General features: G+C 46.9%; 1 protein-coding gene across 3 annotated transcripts in view; it reads left to right on the forward strand.

The window, feature by feature from the left end:
* The window catches only part of GPATCH2 (G-patch domain containing 2), a 120352-nt gene that overhangs the window by 74907 nt on the left and 25500 nt on the right, over nt 1-19945 (forward strand). For all 3 annotated transcript variants that reach the window (XM_045860511.1, XM_045860519.1, XM_045860527.1), the window contains exons 6-8: nt 3876-3940; nt 9220-9259; nt 15544-15608. In XM_045860511.1, coding sequence (XP_045716467.1) covers nt 3876-3940; nt 9220-9259; nt 15544-15608 — 170 coding nt within the window. The remainder of the gene's footprint in view (nt 1-3875; nt 3941-9219; nt 9260-15543; nt 15609-19945) is intronic.

The raw sequence follows: 19945 nt of genomic DNA on the forward strand, positions 1-19945 counted from the left end.
AGAATAGATGACACAGGAAATATTTTATTCATTCTCCCGACTGTCTTGTAACAGAACTTTCTCGCCAATTTATAAAACTCGGGTTCTCTCATTTGAAATACTTGTGGGGATTTCTTGCTTCTCCTGTGTAGGGTTAAAAGGTACATATTTCATTCATTCATTTTAGCAGCTATTCATGAAATCCATTACTGCTAAACATTCACGGTGTCATTTTCGGATGCTTGTTGTTTAATGAAGATGACTGTACGGACCAGCAGCTTTAAGTTTTCTTCCACCTCCTTGCCCTCCTCCCCTCACTTCCCACCCCCAGGGTTCAAAGTCCTCTTTTCCAGCCCATTTTTGTGGAGCTGTTTTCCTTAATACCTGTCACATGCATTCGACTGGCACGTTTGTTGGAGGTACTGGGGGGTGGGGGGGGCCTTCACTGCAAGTCCCACTAAACGATGAAGGCTTGTTTCGCTCTTCAAAGAAAGGGAGTCAAATTAATAATGGACCTTCCGAAGCAGGAGACCTCTGGGCCCTGACAACCTGGCGGGGAGTGCGTGGCCAGGCCTGCCTCCCGCCCGCAGCCCTGGCAGGTCTGACGGGCCAGGCCTCGCGGCACTGAAAGGCCTCCTTGTGAGTGGCAGCCCGCCGCCCCGCGGGTTTGTCAGCGCAGACCCTGGAGCAGAATGAAATGTAGCTGGGAACGGGAGCCAAGGTCAGAGGAAAGGACTGTCCTCTCGGGAAGGAGGGCGGCTCGGTGCCCTTCCGCGGAGACGCCCTCCGTCGGCTCCCACGAGGCTGCGTCCTCAGTGAGAGTATGAGCAGCGGTCATCCATCCTGAACGGCCTCTTTGCTAGTCCCAGGGGACCGCTGTGTTTCAGACAACCGCGCCTGATTTGGATTGGGACGCAGGGGGTCCGGTGACAACAAAGTGAAAATGCCGTATTATTAGGGCAGCTGTTCTGTTTCTCTTTGGAGGAAAATGGCTAAAATCGGCATCAGCAAATTAGTGATAGACAGAATAACAAATTGCTCTTCGCGGATCTAACAAAATTGGAAAAATAGATATTTTATCATTAGTATCGTTTAGCTGGGTGTCCCATGTATTGGTGCTTGCCGACCTTAGGAATGTTGATGGCACTCATACTGCTGTCATTACATTTGTCTCTCTCACTTCTAACGTTCCCATTTTCTGAGGTTGGTGACCTCATTGTGAGTAGCAGCAGCAAAAACTTAGCCTCCTGTGGACTTTCAACATTATAGCTCATTTCATCACCTAAAAAGGCCGGAAGTCGACCTAAACATTATGTTACCCAGGGACCTCCCATTCCTCCCTAGCTTTGGGTATGTTTTTTCTTATTTAATAATTTGTGGAATAAACATAGGCCATGAAAGGAGATATCCCTACTTTGTTAGCATTGTAGTCACTACTGATGTAGTCGCATTAATAAGTGAATCCTAAGAATTCAGGGCATATAGTGTGATGCCCAAGATCATCATCAGTAAATATTGGCTAATGGCAGAAATGGCCGTCGCCTCCAGTGTTCTAACCCACAACAGATCATGGAATTAGATCGTGGAGATGGGTTTCTCGCCAAGAACAGCCTGCCAGCTCCCTATCTGCTCCTGTGGAACAGAAGCTACGTTTTCCAACCCATAAACTTTACCAGGCGAACATTTTACTGTGTGTTCAAAGGGATCGGAGTTTGTTTTCTTTGTGATTTCTTTCTAAAACACTTCTGGGATAACTGGAAGGCATATTTTGGGGGGCATTTATAACTACCATCCTTGATGGTTTACTCGACATTAACAGTTTGAGCTGATGTTTAAAATCGCTTCACTGTATTTTTATAAAGATTATTATCAGACCCTGAATTGTAAAATTTGTAGAAAGACCTCTTTCTGCACGAATGTTTCCAGACACTTTCCAGTCCTGTGAGGTAGCTACTAATAAGCATTCACAATAAGTACGCGTTTTCAGGTTGGAAATCCACGGGACCCCCAGTCTAGTGCCCCTTCCCACAAGCGGAGCGCTGTTCTGAGGTCACTCGGTCAGACTGTCTGTCGGGGTGTCTGCCACTGGAGTGGCGAAGGGCTCTCCTGTCAAAACACTGTCCTCCTCCTGAGGCAGACCGGTGACACTGACCCTGAGACCTTCGTGCTTAACTTCATCTTTTTCAAAAAAAATTCTAAATCGTATCTGGTTATGTATCTCTAAAAGTCAAACAAAAGTTGGCTTGAAACAGCAGGAAAGGATGTTTGCTTCTATTCTTTTTAAAAAGGGCCATGTTCCACGTAAATCATGCAAAGTCATTTAAATATCTCCATTTGCAACTGTAAACCTTTGGTGAGTTATTTGCAGCAATTGAATCGAGCTTATCCTTTATCTATGTACATGATGTCTGAGAAATACCTACTATGATTATTTCTGACTAGATTGAAAGCTTACATTTGTATTGTGGTATAAATTAGTTACAAATCCTGTTTTATTGTATTTGGCTGCATTGTTTTCATCAGGCAATTTATCACGTGGGCGTATGTGAAATTTCTTCATTTATTCAATTTCAGATTACGTATTTCAAGCCAGAGCAAGACTTTAAACATTTTTCCATAAGTATAGCTTCAGGTAAACAAGCAATTTTAGCCCCGAAAATAGCTTCTGCTTCTGTCAACACGTTGTTTATTCTTTCTCCGAGATAAAAAGTTCAGTTTTCTGATATTTGTCCCAAGATAAAGTCAGTAAACAAGATTAATATAGTGTGGAAAAGGTTGTCAGCAGCCCTGGCAGAGGAAATAAGTTGCCTGAACACAGAGCAGACTGTAAACTGAATAAAAGTGTCAGGTCCACCCCAAGATAATGTGATCACGAACCTCTAACAAAGCGTGACATGGGCACAGCCGGCTCTGCTCGGAGCCGCCGCGGGGAAAATGGATTACCGCGTCCCGGGGACGCCCACTGGACAGGCGTGGGAGCCGTGTCTGCGGGCGGGGGCCGGGGGCCGTCCTGGAGCGGGGCCACAGGTGGACCTGTGCTGCTCAGACCACGGGGTTACTATCCGTGTCCCCGCCCGGGCACACGGGCGGTGTTCGCATTCCTTGGAGTGCCCGACAGTGCGCTGGCATCCTGGTGCCCAGGTGAGACGAGGAGAAACGCATCTTTGAAACGTTAGTTGCCCGCCTCCGGTGCCCTTCTGACTCTTGGCGCCTTTTCAAAACTCTGCACCCTGGACGGCACTTCTGCGATTGTAGAAGGACTGTGTTTTCAGCACGAGAGCCTGGCAGGACCTCTTGTGGCCCGTGTGCGTCTGGTCGGTGGTTACCCTGCCTTCGTTTCGCGTGGTGCTGCCCGTGTGCTCTCCAAGCAGACGGCGGAGTAGTGCATCCTTTCGTACCGGGAGTAGGCTGCCTTCGGAACATGCTTTTGAGACTTTAATTTGTTATCGGGTTTGTCATTTTTATTTAGAAATACAGAAATAAAATATTGTGCTTTTAGGTGAAATTACAGTTCCTGGCTTTATGGGAAAACCGTAGGAAGGTCCCGTGTCCTCACTTCCTTCAGTGTCTGTATGCCGGTGGGAGGCGGTGTGCAGGGTGGAGGGGAGTAAAGGGGGGAAATGGGACAACCGTAATAGCATAATCAATAAAATACATTAAAAAAATAAATGTGTACATTATAATGCATATTGTCTATCGCTGGGAATGGATTACAAACACATCGGCCTTGGAAATATCATTTGCTCCCTGAAATTGTGCTCGGATTTTGAGATTCAGTATTGCAGTCTCCATGTCAGAGTGGGTGTCCTCCAATGGAGATGTCTCTGTGATTCGCTCTCGTTCGGGAAGCTCATCTCTGGCTCATTTTTTTTTTTTTGTTTTCGCCCTCCCTCCAGGGAACCGCCCCGGGCCCCGTCAGCCACAAGAGGATGGTCCACTTCTCTCCAGATTGCTACCACGAGTGAGTACGCGCCGACTTCCAGTTTAGCTTGTCGGACTTTTGTCCATGCCCTGCCTTTGGGGAATCGGTCGCTGTTGCCAGTAAAGGTGGTTGCATCTGTATCCAGCCTGAGGAAGAGTAAATATCATAGGCCAGCGACTGTCTTACAGGAACCATTTCCAGGAGTCCCCCACGGCAGAAACTGAAATAAAGGTTGTTAAATGCTGTCGCTCTTTTGTTTGCGGTATAACTGGAAATTCATGTGTTATTTTTAAACCTTTGAATTTTATTACATTAAGCAGCATCCAGCTCCTCACCGTTCTCCCGTCCTTCCTCCCCAGCTCTTTCTAAATCACGACAACGAGCAGTAAGGGGCTTTTCCCCATGACTCCTCTGCTGTCTGCTCCTGACCCACGTAAGCTGGGAGGGGCCGGTCGTGTGTTTCCATTCAGCGACACACGAGGGGGAAGCTGATTTACGACGTAATTCCAAAAATCAAGGCGTTGAGCTTTGACTTTGATGGATTCTTGGGTAAATTTCTAGGTGCTAACACTATTTCCAAATACATCTTTGTTTGGAAAAGCTTAGGCACATTACATATTTGGGCTCAATACCATGTGTCTCCTGCGAAGTTGGTTGAACTTGCCAAAGGCCATAAAGTGTTGAAAGACTTGAATTACTGAATGAATTTTTTTCTGGCAAGCAATCATATTAGGGTCCATTAGATCCTACTCTTAAAATTCATTTCTTAACAATTATAAAACAAAAATTATAGTTCAGATATAGCTTGTTTTATATAGATTGACATAAGTATAATTTATATAATATAAAATGCTATTTATACACCTATTGTTTTATATGGATATTCACTTTATTAGCTTATTTCCTGCATTTTTATTATTCTATAAGACCTCCTCTGTATTGTTCCTTGAACAGAAGGGGAAAAAGCAGAGTAAGGCATTTATTACCTCAGAATGGCAGCCGAACGGCTTGCATATTTTCTTCTTAATTGTCTGTTCTGACATGAAACAAGAACTGTAGCAGGCAGGTTCACAGTTGTGTCTAGACCACAGACTGCACGTGGCCGTGATCGTCAGAGCTCCCAGGGCAGACCAGGGCTGCGTCTCGCTGTCCCCCCGTGACCCCAGGCCCGCAGTGCCTGAGCAGTGACCCAGTGAGAGAGACAGGGCAGCGTGGCTTTAACATGGGACACAACGGATGAAGTCAGCTGACTGTCGCTTCCCAACTTAGCCAGTACAACCCCCACTCTGCTCTCCTGACACCCCCCGACACTAGTCTCCCCAGTGATCCCCTCAAATAAGACTCTCGGGACGGGGGCACTCAGATGTCACTGGCTTTAGAGTTTCCTCCGCTCCCCCAATGCGCATTATCACCGTTCCCTCCACACCTGGGAGTGGGCTCCCGTGAGGACCCCACGTCCTGCACGCTGCAAGTTCTGTTTTTTCCGTAGCTCCTGCTGCTGACCCACCTTGCCCACTCCCCGCTCCGTGAGTTTAATTCAAGCTCCGTTATGTTTGAAGTTGAGTCTTGCGTGTCTTTCTGTCTCTGTTCCCTCCATTTCAGTATGTGGTACTGAACATCGCTCAAGTTCAGTTCTGACCCCTTGATTCCCCTGCTTAAAACCCAGCATTGCCTCTTGCCAATGCTGGAGAAACCGCCTCCACGTGTCATCCGACACCCTCCACACCGGGCTCCAGTCACCAGCTCACCCCAGCCTCTCTCTCTCCCTCCCAACAATGCCTGGGGTCCCGCTATCCGGTTGGCGTCTGCTCCCCGAACACAGCCTCCACCTCACTGCCCATGGTGGCCTGCCGCTGGGCTCCAGCACCCCCTCCTACCGGTATCCATCAAAGTCCAATTTCTGATCCAGAACCAGTTACAAACCGCCTGCTTATCAGAAGGTGCGAGGTGCAAGTAGCAGAACAACTCTGGAGGAGTTCAGTAACCAAGGGACTGCCCTAAGCAAATTCATTTGCCAGTTTCTTTGAACAAGGTTTCCGAGCGCTCAGGTCAATGAAAACACAAAGTATGAATAGAATTGATGCTGAAGGTAATAGTCGTCAAGGGGCATGTGAACTAATTTGGGGGGAAAAGTTACTCATGATGCCATTCTAATAAAATCTTATTTTTATGGTTAGTATTTTCAAAATGTGTTGATTCTGCTGGTTTAATTGAACACTAACGATAACAGTTTCAGATTTGAAATCACTGATTGTTATCAACTGACAGTTGTTTTCAGCATTGGCTGGTAAACTTTTCCAGGTAACTCTTCAGCTCTAGTTTTATAGTCATAGAAATGTAAGAAAATCAGCCTTGGCTGGCGTAGCTCAGTGGATTGAGCACGGGCTGCGAACCCAAGTGTCGCAGGTTCAATTCCCAGTCTGGCTACACACCTGGGTTGCAGGCCACGGCCCTCAGCAACCGCACATTGATGTTTCTCTCTCTCTCTCTTTCTCCCTCCCTTCCCTCTCTAAAAATAAATAAATAAAGTAAAATAAAATAAAATAAAGAAATATTTGCTTTAAAAATACACTGCAACAAGTAATTGCACACACACAAAATCTCATCATGTTTAAAAAAAAGAAATGTAAGAAAATTGTGTGTGGGGGGTTGTGCATAGACAGATATGTACATGCAGACATTTTGGTTGTGGAGCAATATGGTGGGGTGGACACTGAAAGCCTTGAACGTGAAAGTCTGTTACATTAGGATAAACCGTGAGGCAGACAATTAGAAACGCAAGGAGCTCAAGGAGAAAAAAAAAACATGTAAAATTTTTCACTTTTAAAGAAGTGCTTGTCATGTTTTTTAATATTTAATCACAGTGCTATTTGGATTTGTATGTATGTATTTTAAAAGGTGGTGTATGGTTTTAAAATCAGTGTCTATAATTGATAGAAAACTAAAGTTCTGCACATGTTTAAACTTTTCTTTTAGTATTTTTAAAAGATTTTATTTATTTATTTTTTTAGAGAGGGAAGGGAGGGAGAAAGAGAGAGAGAGAAACATCAATGTGCGGTTGCTGGGGGCCGTGGCCTGCAACCCAGGCATGTGCCCTGACTGGGAATCGAACCTGCGACACTTTGGTTCACAGCCCGAGCTCAGTCCACTGAGCTACGCCAGCCAGGGCTACATGTTTAAATGTCTAGTGAAAAGTTTTAGATGTCTACACGAGAGTATATGAGGAGGATGTTTTCATTACTGCTTCAGGTACATGAACATGCGCTCACAGAAACCCCTATAAATGATGTTTTCAACAATTAGCAGTTTTGCTCACTGACCAGAGAAGTCGGGCCGTGGTGGTCGCGGGGGTCTGAGCAGGCAGCACCAGTATCTGCCACGGCCTCCTTTTAAGGAGTCTTTGGTATTTTGCCCCACATTTCCACCAGCAATTCTCCACACCTTTGATATTCCCCCTTAGAAACTCTGTCTTACTTTTCTCTAAGTTTCTTAGAATGTATAGCACTTCCTAAAACAGAGAAATCAGTAGGTAATTTCTGAGAAAATGTAATGTTAAGCTTGACTTTCTGAAAATACATACATTAAAATGTGGAAAATAAAATTAATATATCACTACTTATTATTAAAACGTATTTAAAGCATCAGATGAGGTTACTTTTTATTCACTCCACTTCCTTTTATGTACTGACCCTAAATCGTTTCAGAATTTCTTCATACTTTTCTCCAATCACTTCTGAGATACTTATTTTCTAATTGAATAAATATGATATATTAATTAATTTTAAAATTGATATTTATATTGTGTTTGTTTCATTTTAAGGTATAGGATATTTACCTGAGAGATTGTATATACATTAAAATTTATTTTTAATGCACATGGGTAACTGCTTAAAATCCTATGATGAATTCCTTTATAAAGCAAATATTCATCCTTTTATTTTATCTTTTGTGCAAATATTGAGTTTGCTTAAAGCAAGATTTGCCTGGATTAAAGGTTATGTGCACTGGGAATACTTTCACACTTTGAAATGTAGCATAAATGGCTTTATAGGAAAAGTGGCTTTAACTTTATGTTGAGGTAAGTGAGATACATTGGATCAGTGCCTCCTCTGATTTTCCCTGCTTCCCTGGGTGAGTCATTTAGCTTACATGTGTCTTAATTTTTGGTTGTAGAAAAAGGGTGATAACAGTCCCTTCTTAGAGAAGACGTTGTCACCAAATACTGATGTGACATACAGAACGATTATTCAACTGCATTTCAAGATGACGACGAGGGCGCTTTATCTGGACAGCGCATTTTATTTTTCAGAGGATTTTCATAAGCACCACTCTGACCAGTGAGCTTACTGCTTCATCCCCATTGCACAGCCAGTCTGAGCTTTCTAGGGTCGCGCACTGCCCTCGTCCAAAAGTCAATTGAAGAAACGGTGTCTTAAGCATCTCTTTCGTATTTGGTGGCATGCCATGCCTGCTGGGCAGTCCTAAAAACATTAACTACGAGTGTCGGCGTCTCTGATGACGTTTAGGGATACAAAGCCACTGAGTGACCGTTCAGATTACTACTATGTTCACTGCATACAACGGGGGAAGAAAACTAACACGGAAACAACAATTACGTGTCAGAGTCTTAGTCTGGCTTCAGCCCCCTGATACTGCAAGGGAGGTGGGATTCATCTTACTTTATGTACGCCAAGCTTTGTTCCCAGACACACCCAAGCTGCATCTGAATCAGGGGGCGAACTGAACTTGACAGCCAGAAGGTGGTCAAGTTTCAATGAGCCAATCTACGTGTGAACATTAGCACGGTGCCGGGTGGGGGTGTGTTAACTGCTGTGAACGGGTTCGAGGTGTGTTCCGCTGAAGCTCCCGGATTCACAGCGAGAGAGCTCTGTGGAACACAGCCAGTGGATATGAGATTCTGGTATTTTCAATGTTTTTTAAGACTCCCAACAATCAAAAGATCATAATTTGTTGTAATGATGCCATAATTAAGTTGTACTGAATGATAGCATTTGTAGATTTTATAACCAGAATTGATTCATAAAATGAATCCAGTCCCAGCAGTTTATGTTAACATAATTAAATGGAAATTTAATTCTAACTGAGTTTGCTTATTAAATTGAAAATTACTGGGTTGTGAGCACTCTTACATTTCTGTCAAAATTGCTGTAAGTCTAGAATTACATGAAATATCCATTAAAATAAAGCATATTTAAGGCTCCGTGGCGGGCGGCAGCCACGTTTCCTAGAGCGCACGCAGACCGGTCACGGGAGAGGTCCACGCCGGCTAACTAACGCCTCCCCTCTTTCCTCCGCAGCCACTGGTTCGGCCCCGGGGCGAGGACGGAGCACGGCCAGGTAAGGGGCCTCCTGATGCAGAGGACTCTCCTCAGTCTGCTTCGGATTCTGAACCGTCTCCCCTCAGGGCAGGGGGGGCGGCGTCACGAGAAAAGATACAAAGTCTGGTTTATAGAAAAAGGTCCCATACACCGACCAAATGCCCGACCCTCAGTGAGCGCCCCGGGTTCCCCTGCCACCTTCCTCCCCCACACATGTCTCGGGAAGAGACTCTGGAGTTCATTTCTGTGTCGCTTTTGTGAAGTCAGGGCACTGAATAGTCCGTGTGTTTAAATAATGAATTTGTGTGAAACGTGAGGTCAGCCAGCAAGAGAATATTTTTATCTTTGAAGTTTAGGACGTGGCAATAGTTTCTTACAGGTTGATGTTATATTTCTTTTTTTTTAAGATTTTATTTATTTTTAGAGAGGGAAGGGGGAGAGAGAGAGAGAGAGACATCAATGTGCGGTTGCCGGGGGCCGTGGCCTGCAACCCAGGCACGTACCCTGACTGGGAATCGAACCTGCGATGCTTTGGTTCGCAGCCCGCGCTCAATGCACTGAGCTACGCTAGCCAGGGATGTTATATTTCTAGATGTGTTTTTTACTTGTTATCAGAGCCCATGGCAGCAGAGCGATTAGCTGGCTTGGCAAGAACCTGACATCCATTTCCGTCCACTTTGCATCAAGTTTGTAGAGAGAGTAGTGCACTTCCTTTGTCCCCTGACACCCTAGTCCTTTCCCTGCAGCGCGCTGGGCAATTTAGGGCTTAAATGTATGACACATACAAATCTCAGGCTTGGCATCCTTGCTAGGCTTTTTCTTCGTTATTGATTATAAAAGTTATTTTTCAAGTGGGTCAGAAATAGGATATGTTAGAAATGCATGGGGACGATAACCCCCAAATGCAGGGAGACCCTTTCTCCTGAGGGGCTGGTGAGTCACGGGGGTCGGGAAGTGGAGGGAGTTGGGTGCAGAGGGAGCTGGGTGCAGAGGGGCGCAGGCGGGGCAACGGTCATCAGGGACGTTACTGTCGGGGCCACGTTCTCCCTCCCACGCTGGGCAGCGTGAGCCGCAGCCCCTTGTCCTCAGGCGAGGGAGGTGCCAGAGTTTCCTTCGATAGAAACTGCGCCGTATCCCTTAACACACGGGAGCCTACTTGGAGAAAAACATCTTGTGAATTCCGTGGTAAGGGGTTTTTTTGGTAAATGTGCCTTTTTTCAGGAGAGCGATCTGCCGTCTCAAGGCCACTTCTCACATCATGATAGAGTGTGCGCCGCTTTCTCTAAAGATGTGGAAATTCGCTGAACGGTGTCTCTGATGTGTTCGTCTTCTATTTCTGAAAATATTATTAGACTCTCAGCTTTCCCAGTCGCTTTGGGCTCCTTTGAGTACAGTGCTCACAAAAGATGCCACTCCTAGTAGTAAGTTGCGGGAGGATATACGTTATCCCAAAATGCAATTTTTAAAGCTTATTCTCTACCTTTCAGAATGTGAGAAATACTCAAATGACATTATACATTCATGTTTTAGATTGTAGTATAGCTGGTTGCTTCCCCCCAACCGTTATTTCTGCAGGTGAAAATTAACTGATAGCTAATACATATAGATAGGAAAATAAACCAATTCCTTTTCTTTGAATTTTTAAAATCTTTTTGATCAATTTTTGGATCAGCCTTTTGCTCAAACTTGGATACTCAACTTTAGACTCTGATCTTGCCTACATAGGCTGTCAATGAGTAAAGGCAGTGGAGTCTTGGCCTTCGAGGTAGCTACGTTCTATCTGGTCCACGTGAACACTAACCACAGCGGCAAATGCTGAACCATGGCTCCTGAGGACACACGAGGTTAGCTTCCTGAGCGCCCCTGCTCGCAACAGAGTCATTAGCTGGCCAATGTGTAGCCTGATGCCATTCAAGACACCTCGTTTGTTACATCTCATTGGTTCTAGAACACTGACCTCCTGGCCAACAGCACCAGAACTTGGGCTGGAAGGAACCACCACAGCCTTCTTGCCCTTAGGAACATGAGACAGCACTCCGGCACTGCACTTGGGGGGCCTTTTACACAGTGAAGTTGCCAACAAGAACACAAAACTGCAACAACACCCCAAAAATGCAGCACTAGGTAGCCCTTCGAAGGGGACACCTGTTCACAGTGAGAGAGCTAAAGGCAGACAGCGCCTCAGCCTGGCAGACCTCGGCTGGGAGCGTGCGCCAGAGGGACTCAGATACTTGCCTCTCCGCACACATCTGCGAACGCACGAGTGCCACAGGTACTGATTTCGGCATCACAAAGTCCAGCAGAGAGACGAATTTGCTGATATGTGATCTGCAAACGAGGGTAGACTGAACCTGTGTGTGTGTGTGTGTGTGTGTACAACTACACACACAGATGACTCACGCTGTGAAGGTAGGCATCGTCTCAGTTCCACTTAGACCGGGAAAAACTATGGCATAGTCGACTCTGGGCTAAACCTAGGCACACGCGATGAAATGCAAGACCGTGGAGTGTAAAACCCTTTGATGCGCTGTGGACTGAAGGACTGTCCGCCTGGGTGATCACCCTTTGTTTGTTTCTTGCCAACTAAGAGGTGCTCAGGATGCTAACTCCGCTGATTCAGAAATCCCACTTCCCACTGCCTTCTCCCGTCTTACACAAAAAGAGGGATTACGAAAAGAGAGATTTGTAAAAAGAATTTTTTTGAAAAAGTAGCTTTTCCCCTAAGCTGATTCTAATCTAGGGCAAGCGTGACGACAGGTGCTAGAGAAGGCCACAGCGAGGGCGCCATGAACACTGCTGAGGCCACAGAGGGACGCCACCCACGTCAGTCCGGAAGCTGAGGTCGGAGGCAGAGGCAGCTGCGTTCGTGAAGCCCCTTTTCTCTGCTGAGACTCTGCTGCCTCGAACATCTTGTGCTTTGACATCCTGACTCAGTTCACAAGTCTCTGAATGAGTCACAGATCGTAGTTCAGATCTTGCTCAGTTCTCCTTTTTGAGACTGAGGACGCTGAGATGCTGAGTAGGACGAGACTTGACATTATTCTGTAGACACTGGGGGAGTTGCCTGAGGAGTGGCTGCCAGCATACACAGCCCTGAGCCTGAACGCCTTCTGAGGGTCAGGTGGGAACGAGAAGACGGCTGTGGAATGAGGGTTCTCCTCTTTGCGTCTTCCTCTCCGGTTAGGGATTTGACACTTACAATAATCTTGTGAAATTATCCTGCGTAACCACAGAAAACCCTCGCCCCTTCTATGACCCATTCTCCTCACGGAACGCTTCTCCTGGTTTGATTCAGCAACTTTTGAAATGGTGTTCCTTTCTGCAAACCTCGCAGGGAACTAGGTTTCGTGTTTATGAATTTTAATGTGATTCTTATGTGAGTCATTGTTTAACATACACCTGCAGGTCACTAATAAGGGGCTTGTGTCTCCGTGTGGCCCAAGTCCAGCAATCTGAAAGTCGGGAGGTAAGCAGTACTTCGCGCCGTGCTCAGAAACCCTATTTTCAGTCAGAGTTGACATTGTGGAGTCAGGACCCTGGCAAGCGACCGCACTTGTGACATGGATGGGAGTTCAAGGGCACAACAAAATTATCCGGAGGAAGGACGAAAAGTCCCTCAAAGCCTAAGGCACCGCATGCACTTGCTTACCTAGAGGGAAGCTCAAGGCTTCTTGGCTTTTATCGTGAGTTCCTGACCTGTCCTCCTTGCCCCCCATTTTCTGTCCTTTGGGGCACAGCAGAAACATGTTGGGGATCTTTCAAATACAAATATGTGTTCTTTTTTAAATTCTGGTAATACTCTGGATTAATTTTTTCATCTTTGCCCCTTTACGGATGTAGGTTCCCGTATGAACTTGTGAATTCATGACCCAAAGATCTGAATCTCTATATTTTTTTAGTCTGAGCTTGCGTGTGAATTTGCAAGTCATACCCAGATTTATAATTTGATTGTTAAAGTGAGATAGTGTTGTGATGGCTCTCTACTACAGGTGCATTGTATTAAACAATCACACTATTGGTTTCTTTTCACACACGAAGCCCATCCAAACCGTACACGTGTGGGAGACAAGAAATCCCCACGTGACTTTAGTGCAAGGGGCCCCACTGCCGGAGTTCAGAGAACACACTGTTTCATTTAAGTTCATTTAAGTTCGCCCCGGTGGCGGCCTCCCTGTGGGCCAGACCCCATGGGTACAGCCTCATGGTTACCTTGTCGTTACAGTTACTCTGGAGAAAACGGAACTACAGGATTCTTATCTCCAGACATGGTGTGGGGAGTTTGAGTTCTTGGTTTGAACCACCTTAACTCAAATGTCAGGTATAGGGTTCCAGGGTCTGCCTTTTGTCTTTGAATTAGGAAAGGTAGTTAACTACCACCGTTAATTTAAGGTGGAGACGGAGGTTGCATCTCCCCTAGCTATCTGTGTCACAAAGGTTGGTTTGTACATCTGTGTTTTTAAAAGGCGCTAGACTTAGACATGTCAAAATAACTAATTTTTTTTTAACTTTCAGAAACAATTAAGTTTTCACGGTACGAAGTGTTTCTAAACGGAAACACTTTCAGATTAATGGACTTAAGATAATTGGTTGCTACCTTCTCTAAGTGGTAATAACGAGATGTGGCTTCAGCTATACATCGGATACTAGATCTCACTCCTTATCACTCTATCTGATCTATTTATTCATCCCACATATGTGTATTGAGCAGCAACAACAACAAAAAACCCTAGGCACTGCGCTGGCCCTTGGGTGTGCAGGCAGACCGAATAACTGAAGCAAAGGGCCGATGACGAGCAGGAACGTGACCCACAACCCAAACCGAAACGTTCGGTGTGGCTGGGATACACAGTCTACGGGTAAAAGAGTGAGGGTGCGGTAGAAGGAGGTACAATAAACCGTGAGTTCAGGAATGTGACCAGACTGTGTGCGAAGGGCCACAGGTGTCTTCTTGCACAAGGCCGTGGGGTCCGTCTGCTTCTGGAATGGCTGGCAGCTGCTGGAGAGGGGGCCAGGCTGGGGCCAGACGGGAGGCGTGCGGGCGGCGTGCACAGGTGACAGAGAGCGTCTGGGCCAGGGCGGTGGCCGTGGGGCCGGGAAGAACAGCTGCTTGAGAGAGATGGAATACGTACTTATTTCCCGAAGACACCCCTGGGGACCTACTTACGGCCTGCTCCTTCTCAAAGATGGCTGCACGTGGCCCATCCTGGGTTCTGAGGGAGGCCATTGACCAGTTCTAAGCGGTGACTTCATTAAAGGTCTTCGATACTGGTCAGACTCTAACCGCGGACAGACGGGCTCCTAATGATAATCATAATCGTGGCATTCGCACCATTTCCTCTGCACGTCCAGCGTTCTGGTCGTAGTGCTAAGCGTCTCACGTGGGTTACCTTGCTTTACACAGCAGCCTTGCGGGTAGATGTGACTGTGTCTCCATTCCACAGACGGGCACTGGGACTTGGGAAGGGAAGGGCTCGGCTGAAGGTTACACAGCTTGTGGATGGTGGATCCGTCATAAAGACCTGCCCACGTGTTTGTTACGGGCACAGCAGGGATTAGAACCCAGATCCCCCCTGCCCTCCCAGTGCTAACATTTCTGTTTTCCTTTGGGTTGATTTCTAATACAGAATACAGCTTCCTTGTAGCCTCGTCTGTGTCCAATCACTTGCTGCAAGAAATAAGCTAGTTTGAGTGAACAAACAGTAAAGAATAGTTTTGACTTCTTTTTGTTCCTTTTCAAACAGGTGAGGTGAGTGTGAAGGGTAGCAGATGGTGAGGCACTCTGAGAAGGCAGTCGGATATGTGTTTCTGCTAGTGATCTATTGGAAGCTAACAATTTCTTTGAAAGAATGTTTTAAGTGTATTTCTTTGTGAGGCCAATAAATGCAGAGGAAACAACACTATGTCTTTCATGCCAGCAGCGTAGGTGACAAAGCCTGGAGAAATTCTCACCGAACGCAGTGGCAGAGGCCACTGGCCAGGGGTCCTGTGCCCGTCACCAGGGCCGCTCCCCAGAGCCAGGATCAGAGCGGAGGAGTGCCCGACCTCCGGTCCCAGGCGGCCAGGGAAGCCCCAGGGGCCCCCTCTCCCCCACACACGTCCACACGAGTTTCGGTGGCAGCTCCAGCAAAGGGAGCTGTCCTTGTTCCGTGGGAAATGAGGAGGGAGAGAAAGCCGGGCAGTGAGCGAACAGAGTCCCTTTGAACGGGCGGTCGCTGCGGGAAGGACGCTTTTCTGCTCTCAGAGTAACGCCACGGACCTGTTTTTGTCTCTGCAACCCTCTCTGAACGCTCCGGATGACGGCAGCTCCTGCGGGAGAACCGAGCTGAGAGGGGCCCCAAGAAGAGCTGCTCGGGCAAGACGGCCGGCAGGTAAGCCGTTCAGAGTCGCTGCCAATCCCCCCATCCGTCCGTCCGTCTGTCCGTCCGTGCCGCTGTGTTCCGCGGCCGTGGGAGTGCGGGCGCTGCAGTCCGGCGGCCTTTGGCTCTGATGAGCTGACTGAAAATACTCTTTGTGTTGTTTAGACTATATTGTAGGGTTACTAGTCATAGGAAGATACCATTTTCTGTGAGTTTGTAAAGCCTGATGAGCAACAATGAATAAATTTCTGAAAGAAAAGGTCTGTTTCCCCTAACTAATCAGGGTTTAGACTAATTATTGTATTTTGTCATTTAAAAAAGCAGACTTAATCCCCCCCCCAATTTAAATGGTACTAAGACAGCATGAGAGAGCAACATATTTATTTATTCTTATATATAAATGAGCATATAGAAAATAGACTCTTTAAAAAATGCTCCTAGGTTCTTGCTTATTTTCTGAGTTGATGTTCGTTTTTTTTTTTTCTTTATGCAAAGAATTTGCCCTGGTATATTGTTTTAGATGATATATTTTCAAAGTCAACATGTGGTGATTGTGAAGACTTAATTCTGTGAATTCTGTGAAGACGGCTACCATAACATTGTTCTAACCCACCACCCTGAGGTTTACACTTGCTCAGTTTTTAACAAGACAACTGACTCCCCAGCCACCCTTGTGTCCCTTCGTCCCACGGCCCGCCATCGCCGGCGTGCCAGCCCCTGTGTCAGCACCCAGCCACAGACGTCATAGCCCCCAGGGACCACGTTCCAGAAATGGACCCCAACCGAGAGCCCATGGGGTGCCTGCGGAAGCAAGTGTCAGTTCTGCGCATGTAGCTGATGTCTCACTGCACACACAGAAGCTGACCATCAGTGGGAGTTAACGGAAACCAGTATCTTAGGGGTAAACCAATATATTTACCCCCAAGGTCAGACCCTGAAATTAGAAAGTACCAAGAATGACCTAACTATATATACCACTGTGTGTGTGTGCCTATATGCAATTACATGTAATTATATATACAAGTACACGTATAATTACATAAAATTATATGTGCTCTGTATAACATTTATTTAGGTTTAAATAACTGTAGGTGAAATGTTTATAGATCAGATCACTATTAGAATTGATGAGGCACATTTGAATAAAAATATAATTGTTAGAAATGAGAAATAGGGTCCTTCAAGAGAATTGGTGACGTGGAGATAGAGCTGAAGAACCAGGCTAGAATGCAGCATTAAAACAATTCAAGGAGTTGGAGAAATGGGAGTGGCTAAGACACACAGAACAGACCTGAGGTACGTTCAATCAGAGCCCTTGCTGGAGTGTATAGAAGGGCTGGGAACCCCGACATTTGAAGAGATGCTGGCTAAAGATTCCCCGGACGGACACGGAAACAGAGGACAGGCTGACAGTGACCGGAGGGGCGAGGGGAGGGAATTTCAGGGAAAAGAGGAAGGGTTTACAGGGACAAGTATAAAGGACACATGGACAAAAACTAGGGCGGAGTGGAAATGGGGGGGAGGTGGGGAGGCCTGGGGGGGTGGGCTGGGGTGGGAGGAAAAGACAGAAAACTGTACCTGAACAACAATTAAAATTAAAAAGAAAAAGTTAAAAGAAAAAAGATTCCCCGGACGGGCGGGCACCAAGCGGAACACGCAGCGCGCACCGGGCGGCGCTGCAGCTCACCAGCCATGGGCCATCCGAGAGCCCAGAAAGAAAGGGCAGCGTCTGCGAAGGGGCCGCCAGTGCTCTGTGTGCGCGAGGAGGGGCAGGGAGACCTGAAGGGACCTGGTCCCAGGTCCTCACGTCCTCACTCCAGCCCCACAGACCTGCAGAGTTGCATTCTCACCCTCTGGGGGTGAGGGGGCGAGCAGTTTGCTTACCAGAGGAGCTGTTTTGTCTGGTCGGGTGTGATGACTGCGGCTTCCCTTCCTCGGTGAGAGTCATTCGACCCTGGTCACCAGGTGACTTGGGGCTGCTGCAGGAGACGGGCCTTTCCCCGAAGCCATGCCTGGGAGGACAGAGAAGCAGACCCGTGAGAACCGCCTTTTCAAGGGAAAAAGCGATACATTGGCTTGCTGATCCCAACAGAAGCAGACGTGTTAGAATAAGCAAGTCAGAAAAGTGTTAAATTAGCATGATGAATATTAACTAAATGGGATACAGAAATATATTAACAATGCGAGGCAAGACATAGAACGTGATTAACCACCAAATACTTCGGCGGTTTTTAATTTTTCTCAGCAGTGTTTTATAGGTTTTATCCTATCAGCCTTACACATATTTCGTCAGATTTATCCCTGTGCATTTCATCAGTGTTTGGGGACGTATGAAAACAAGGCTGAGGGGAAATTCAAGAAGACCTGCATAACCGGAGAGAGACGCCGTGTTCCTGCGTCAGGGGACTCAGTGTTCCTAAGACGTCAGTTCTCCCAGAATCTGTCCGTAGACGTGATACAAAAATCCCAACAAAAATCTTCTCAGTCTGTTTCATAGACAGCGACAAGACAAGCTCATTCGAAAGTTCATATGGAAATGCAAAGGACTTGGAATGGCCAAACTTAAAAAGGAAGGAAGAGAGTTGGCAGGGGAACACTCTGATTTCAAGACTTACCACGAAGCTGCAGAAAGGGAGGCACTGGCGCAGACCTGGAGACCCAGGCCCGTGGAGCAGAACACCCAGCCAGAGACACACGCCCGCAAACACAGACCGCCGAGTGTCGTGCAGGTGCGAAGACGGCTCGGTGGAGAAAAACAACAGCATTTTCCACAAACGGCACCAGAAGACCTGGATATCCATATGCAAAAAAAGAAAAAGAAAAAGAAAGAGAACTTGGACCCATACCTCACACCATAGATCAAACTTAACACAAAACCTGAAAACATAACACTTCTAGAAAACATGAGATAAAATCTTTGTGCCCTTGGGGGCAAAGACTTTTGGGTAGAACCCCACACCACAGTCCAGGAGAGAACAAGCTGGCAAATTGGACTTAATCAAAGTCAAAAACATAGGCTCTTTGAAAGACACTGTTCAGAGAATGAAAAGACAAGTTGCAGGCGGGAAGAAAATACTTGTAGATCATACGTCTGATAAGAGACTCATGTCTAGAATATGTAAAGAACTCTAAAAACACAATAATAAGAAATGAATTCAATTAAAACGCAAGCACTCGGAGACACCTGGCCAGAGAAGGTATGTGGGTGGCAAACGCACACAGGAAATGATGTCAAATATCTTCACTCTAGGAAAATGCAAAGTGAAACCCCAGAGTAAGGGACCACACGCAACTTCTAGCACGGCTGAAAAATGCACAAGGGTTCACAATGTAGAGGAAATAGAATAATTATGTGGAAGTCAAATAGTACTCACACTCTGGAAACTAACTTGGGGGTTTCTTAAAATATGAAACATAGACCTACCTACTCTGAGGTCCAGGTGAATACTTAAGTCCGCTGCTGGTGACTGCAAGGGGAGGTCTGCGGTTGCAGGAGGCCCACCCATGCTCCTGGGTGGGCCCCCTCTGACGTGGCCCGGCCCTGCAGGGGCAGCTCCACCGGTGCCGTGTGGGGCACCTCACCCCCAGCTCCTCGGGGGAACGCTCAGGGCCTCATAGAGGGTTTAGGGACATAGTTACCAGCGCCACCAACGATCATGCAACTTGGTAGTTTTCTGGGTGCCCAAGCTGTGGCCTGTCTCCCTTCTTCTTCTTCTCTTCCACGCCCTCTGCACTGTTCATCTGGGCTGTTTACGTCAACGATGGCCCTTTTCCAGCTCTCAGACTACCCTGTGACCCACAGCACCAAAGGGGTGACAGCCTATTAAGGTCTCCTTTAAGCAGCGCTCTCTCAGGGAGTTCTACCCTGTCGCTAACGCGCTCCAGCTTTCAAGGTTTCCTGTGCTCTCCCCCCTGCTCCAAGGGCAGCGTCCCTCTGGGCCCCGTCCCTGGCGTCTGACCCTTCGCACCCCGTGTCCGTCCCCATCGCCTGCAGGGCTGCTCGGGCTCGTCACTCATGTGTGTGCAAGTAGGTCCGTAACTCAAACATCACCACACTTATTTGTTCATATGTCTGTTGTAGACACAGTTAACATTCCCATTCTTCTCAGGCAGAGGAGACTCTGTTGGTCCCATGACCACACTTTTGACCGGTCCTTAACATAGGTGTAATGTAAACGAATTTAAACAAACACTTAGCAGCAGAGGTATGATTTGACCCGATTCATTCCAGCGATCCGTCTTAAACATCTTCCGTGTAGCCTGCCATTGTGCCTTTGTCCCCTGTGGGAGCCCTCATCACGGAGCAGGTGCGCCGGACGCCGGGTGACGTGGGCGTTCCCCATCCTGGC

Source organism: Phyllostomus hastatus, unplaced genomic scaffold (genome assembly GCF_019186645.2).
Source record: "Phyllostomus hastatus isolate PE091 unplaced genomic scaffold, TTU_PhHast_1.1 phas_contig_148, whole genome shotgun sequence".
Classification (NCBI taxonomy): domain Eukaryota; kingdom Metazoa; phylum Chordata; class Mammalia; order Chiroptera; family Phyllostomidae; genus Phyllostomus; species Phyllostomus hastatus.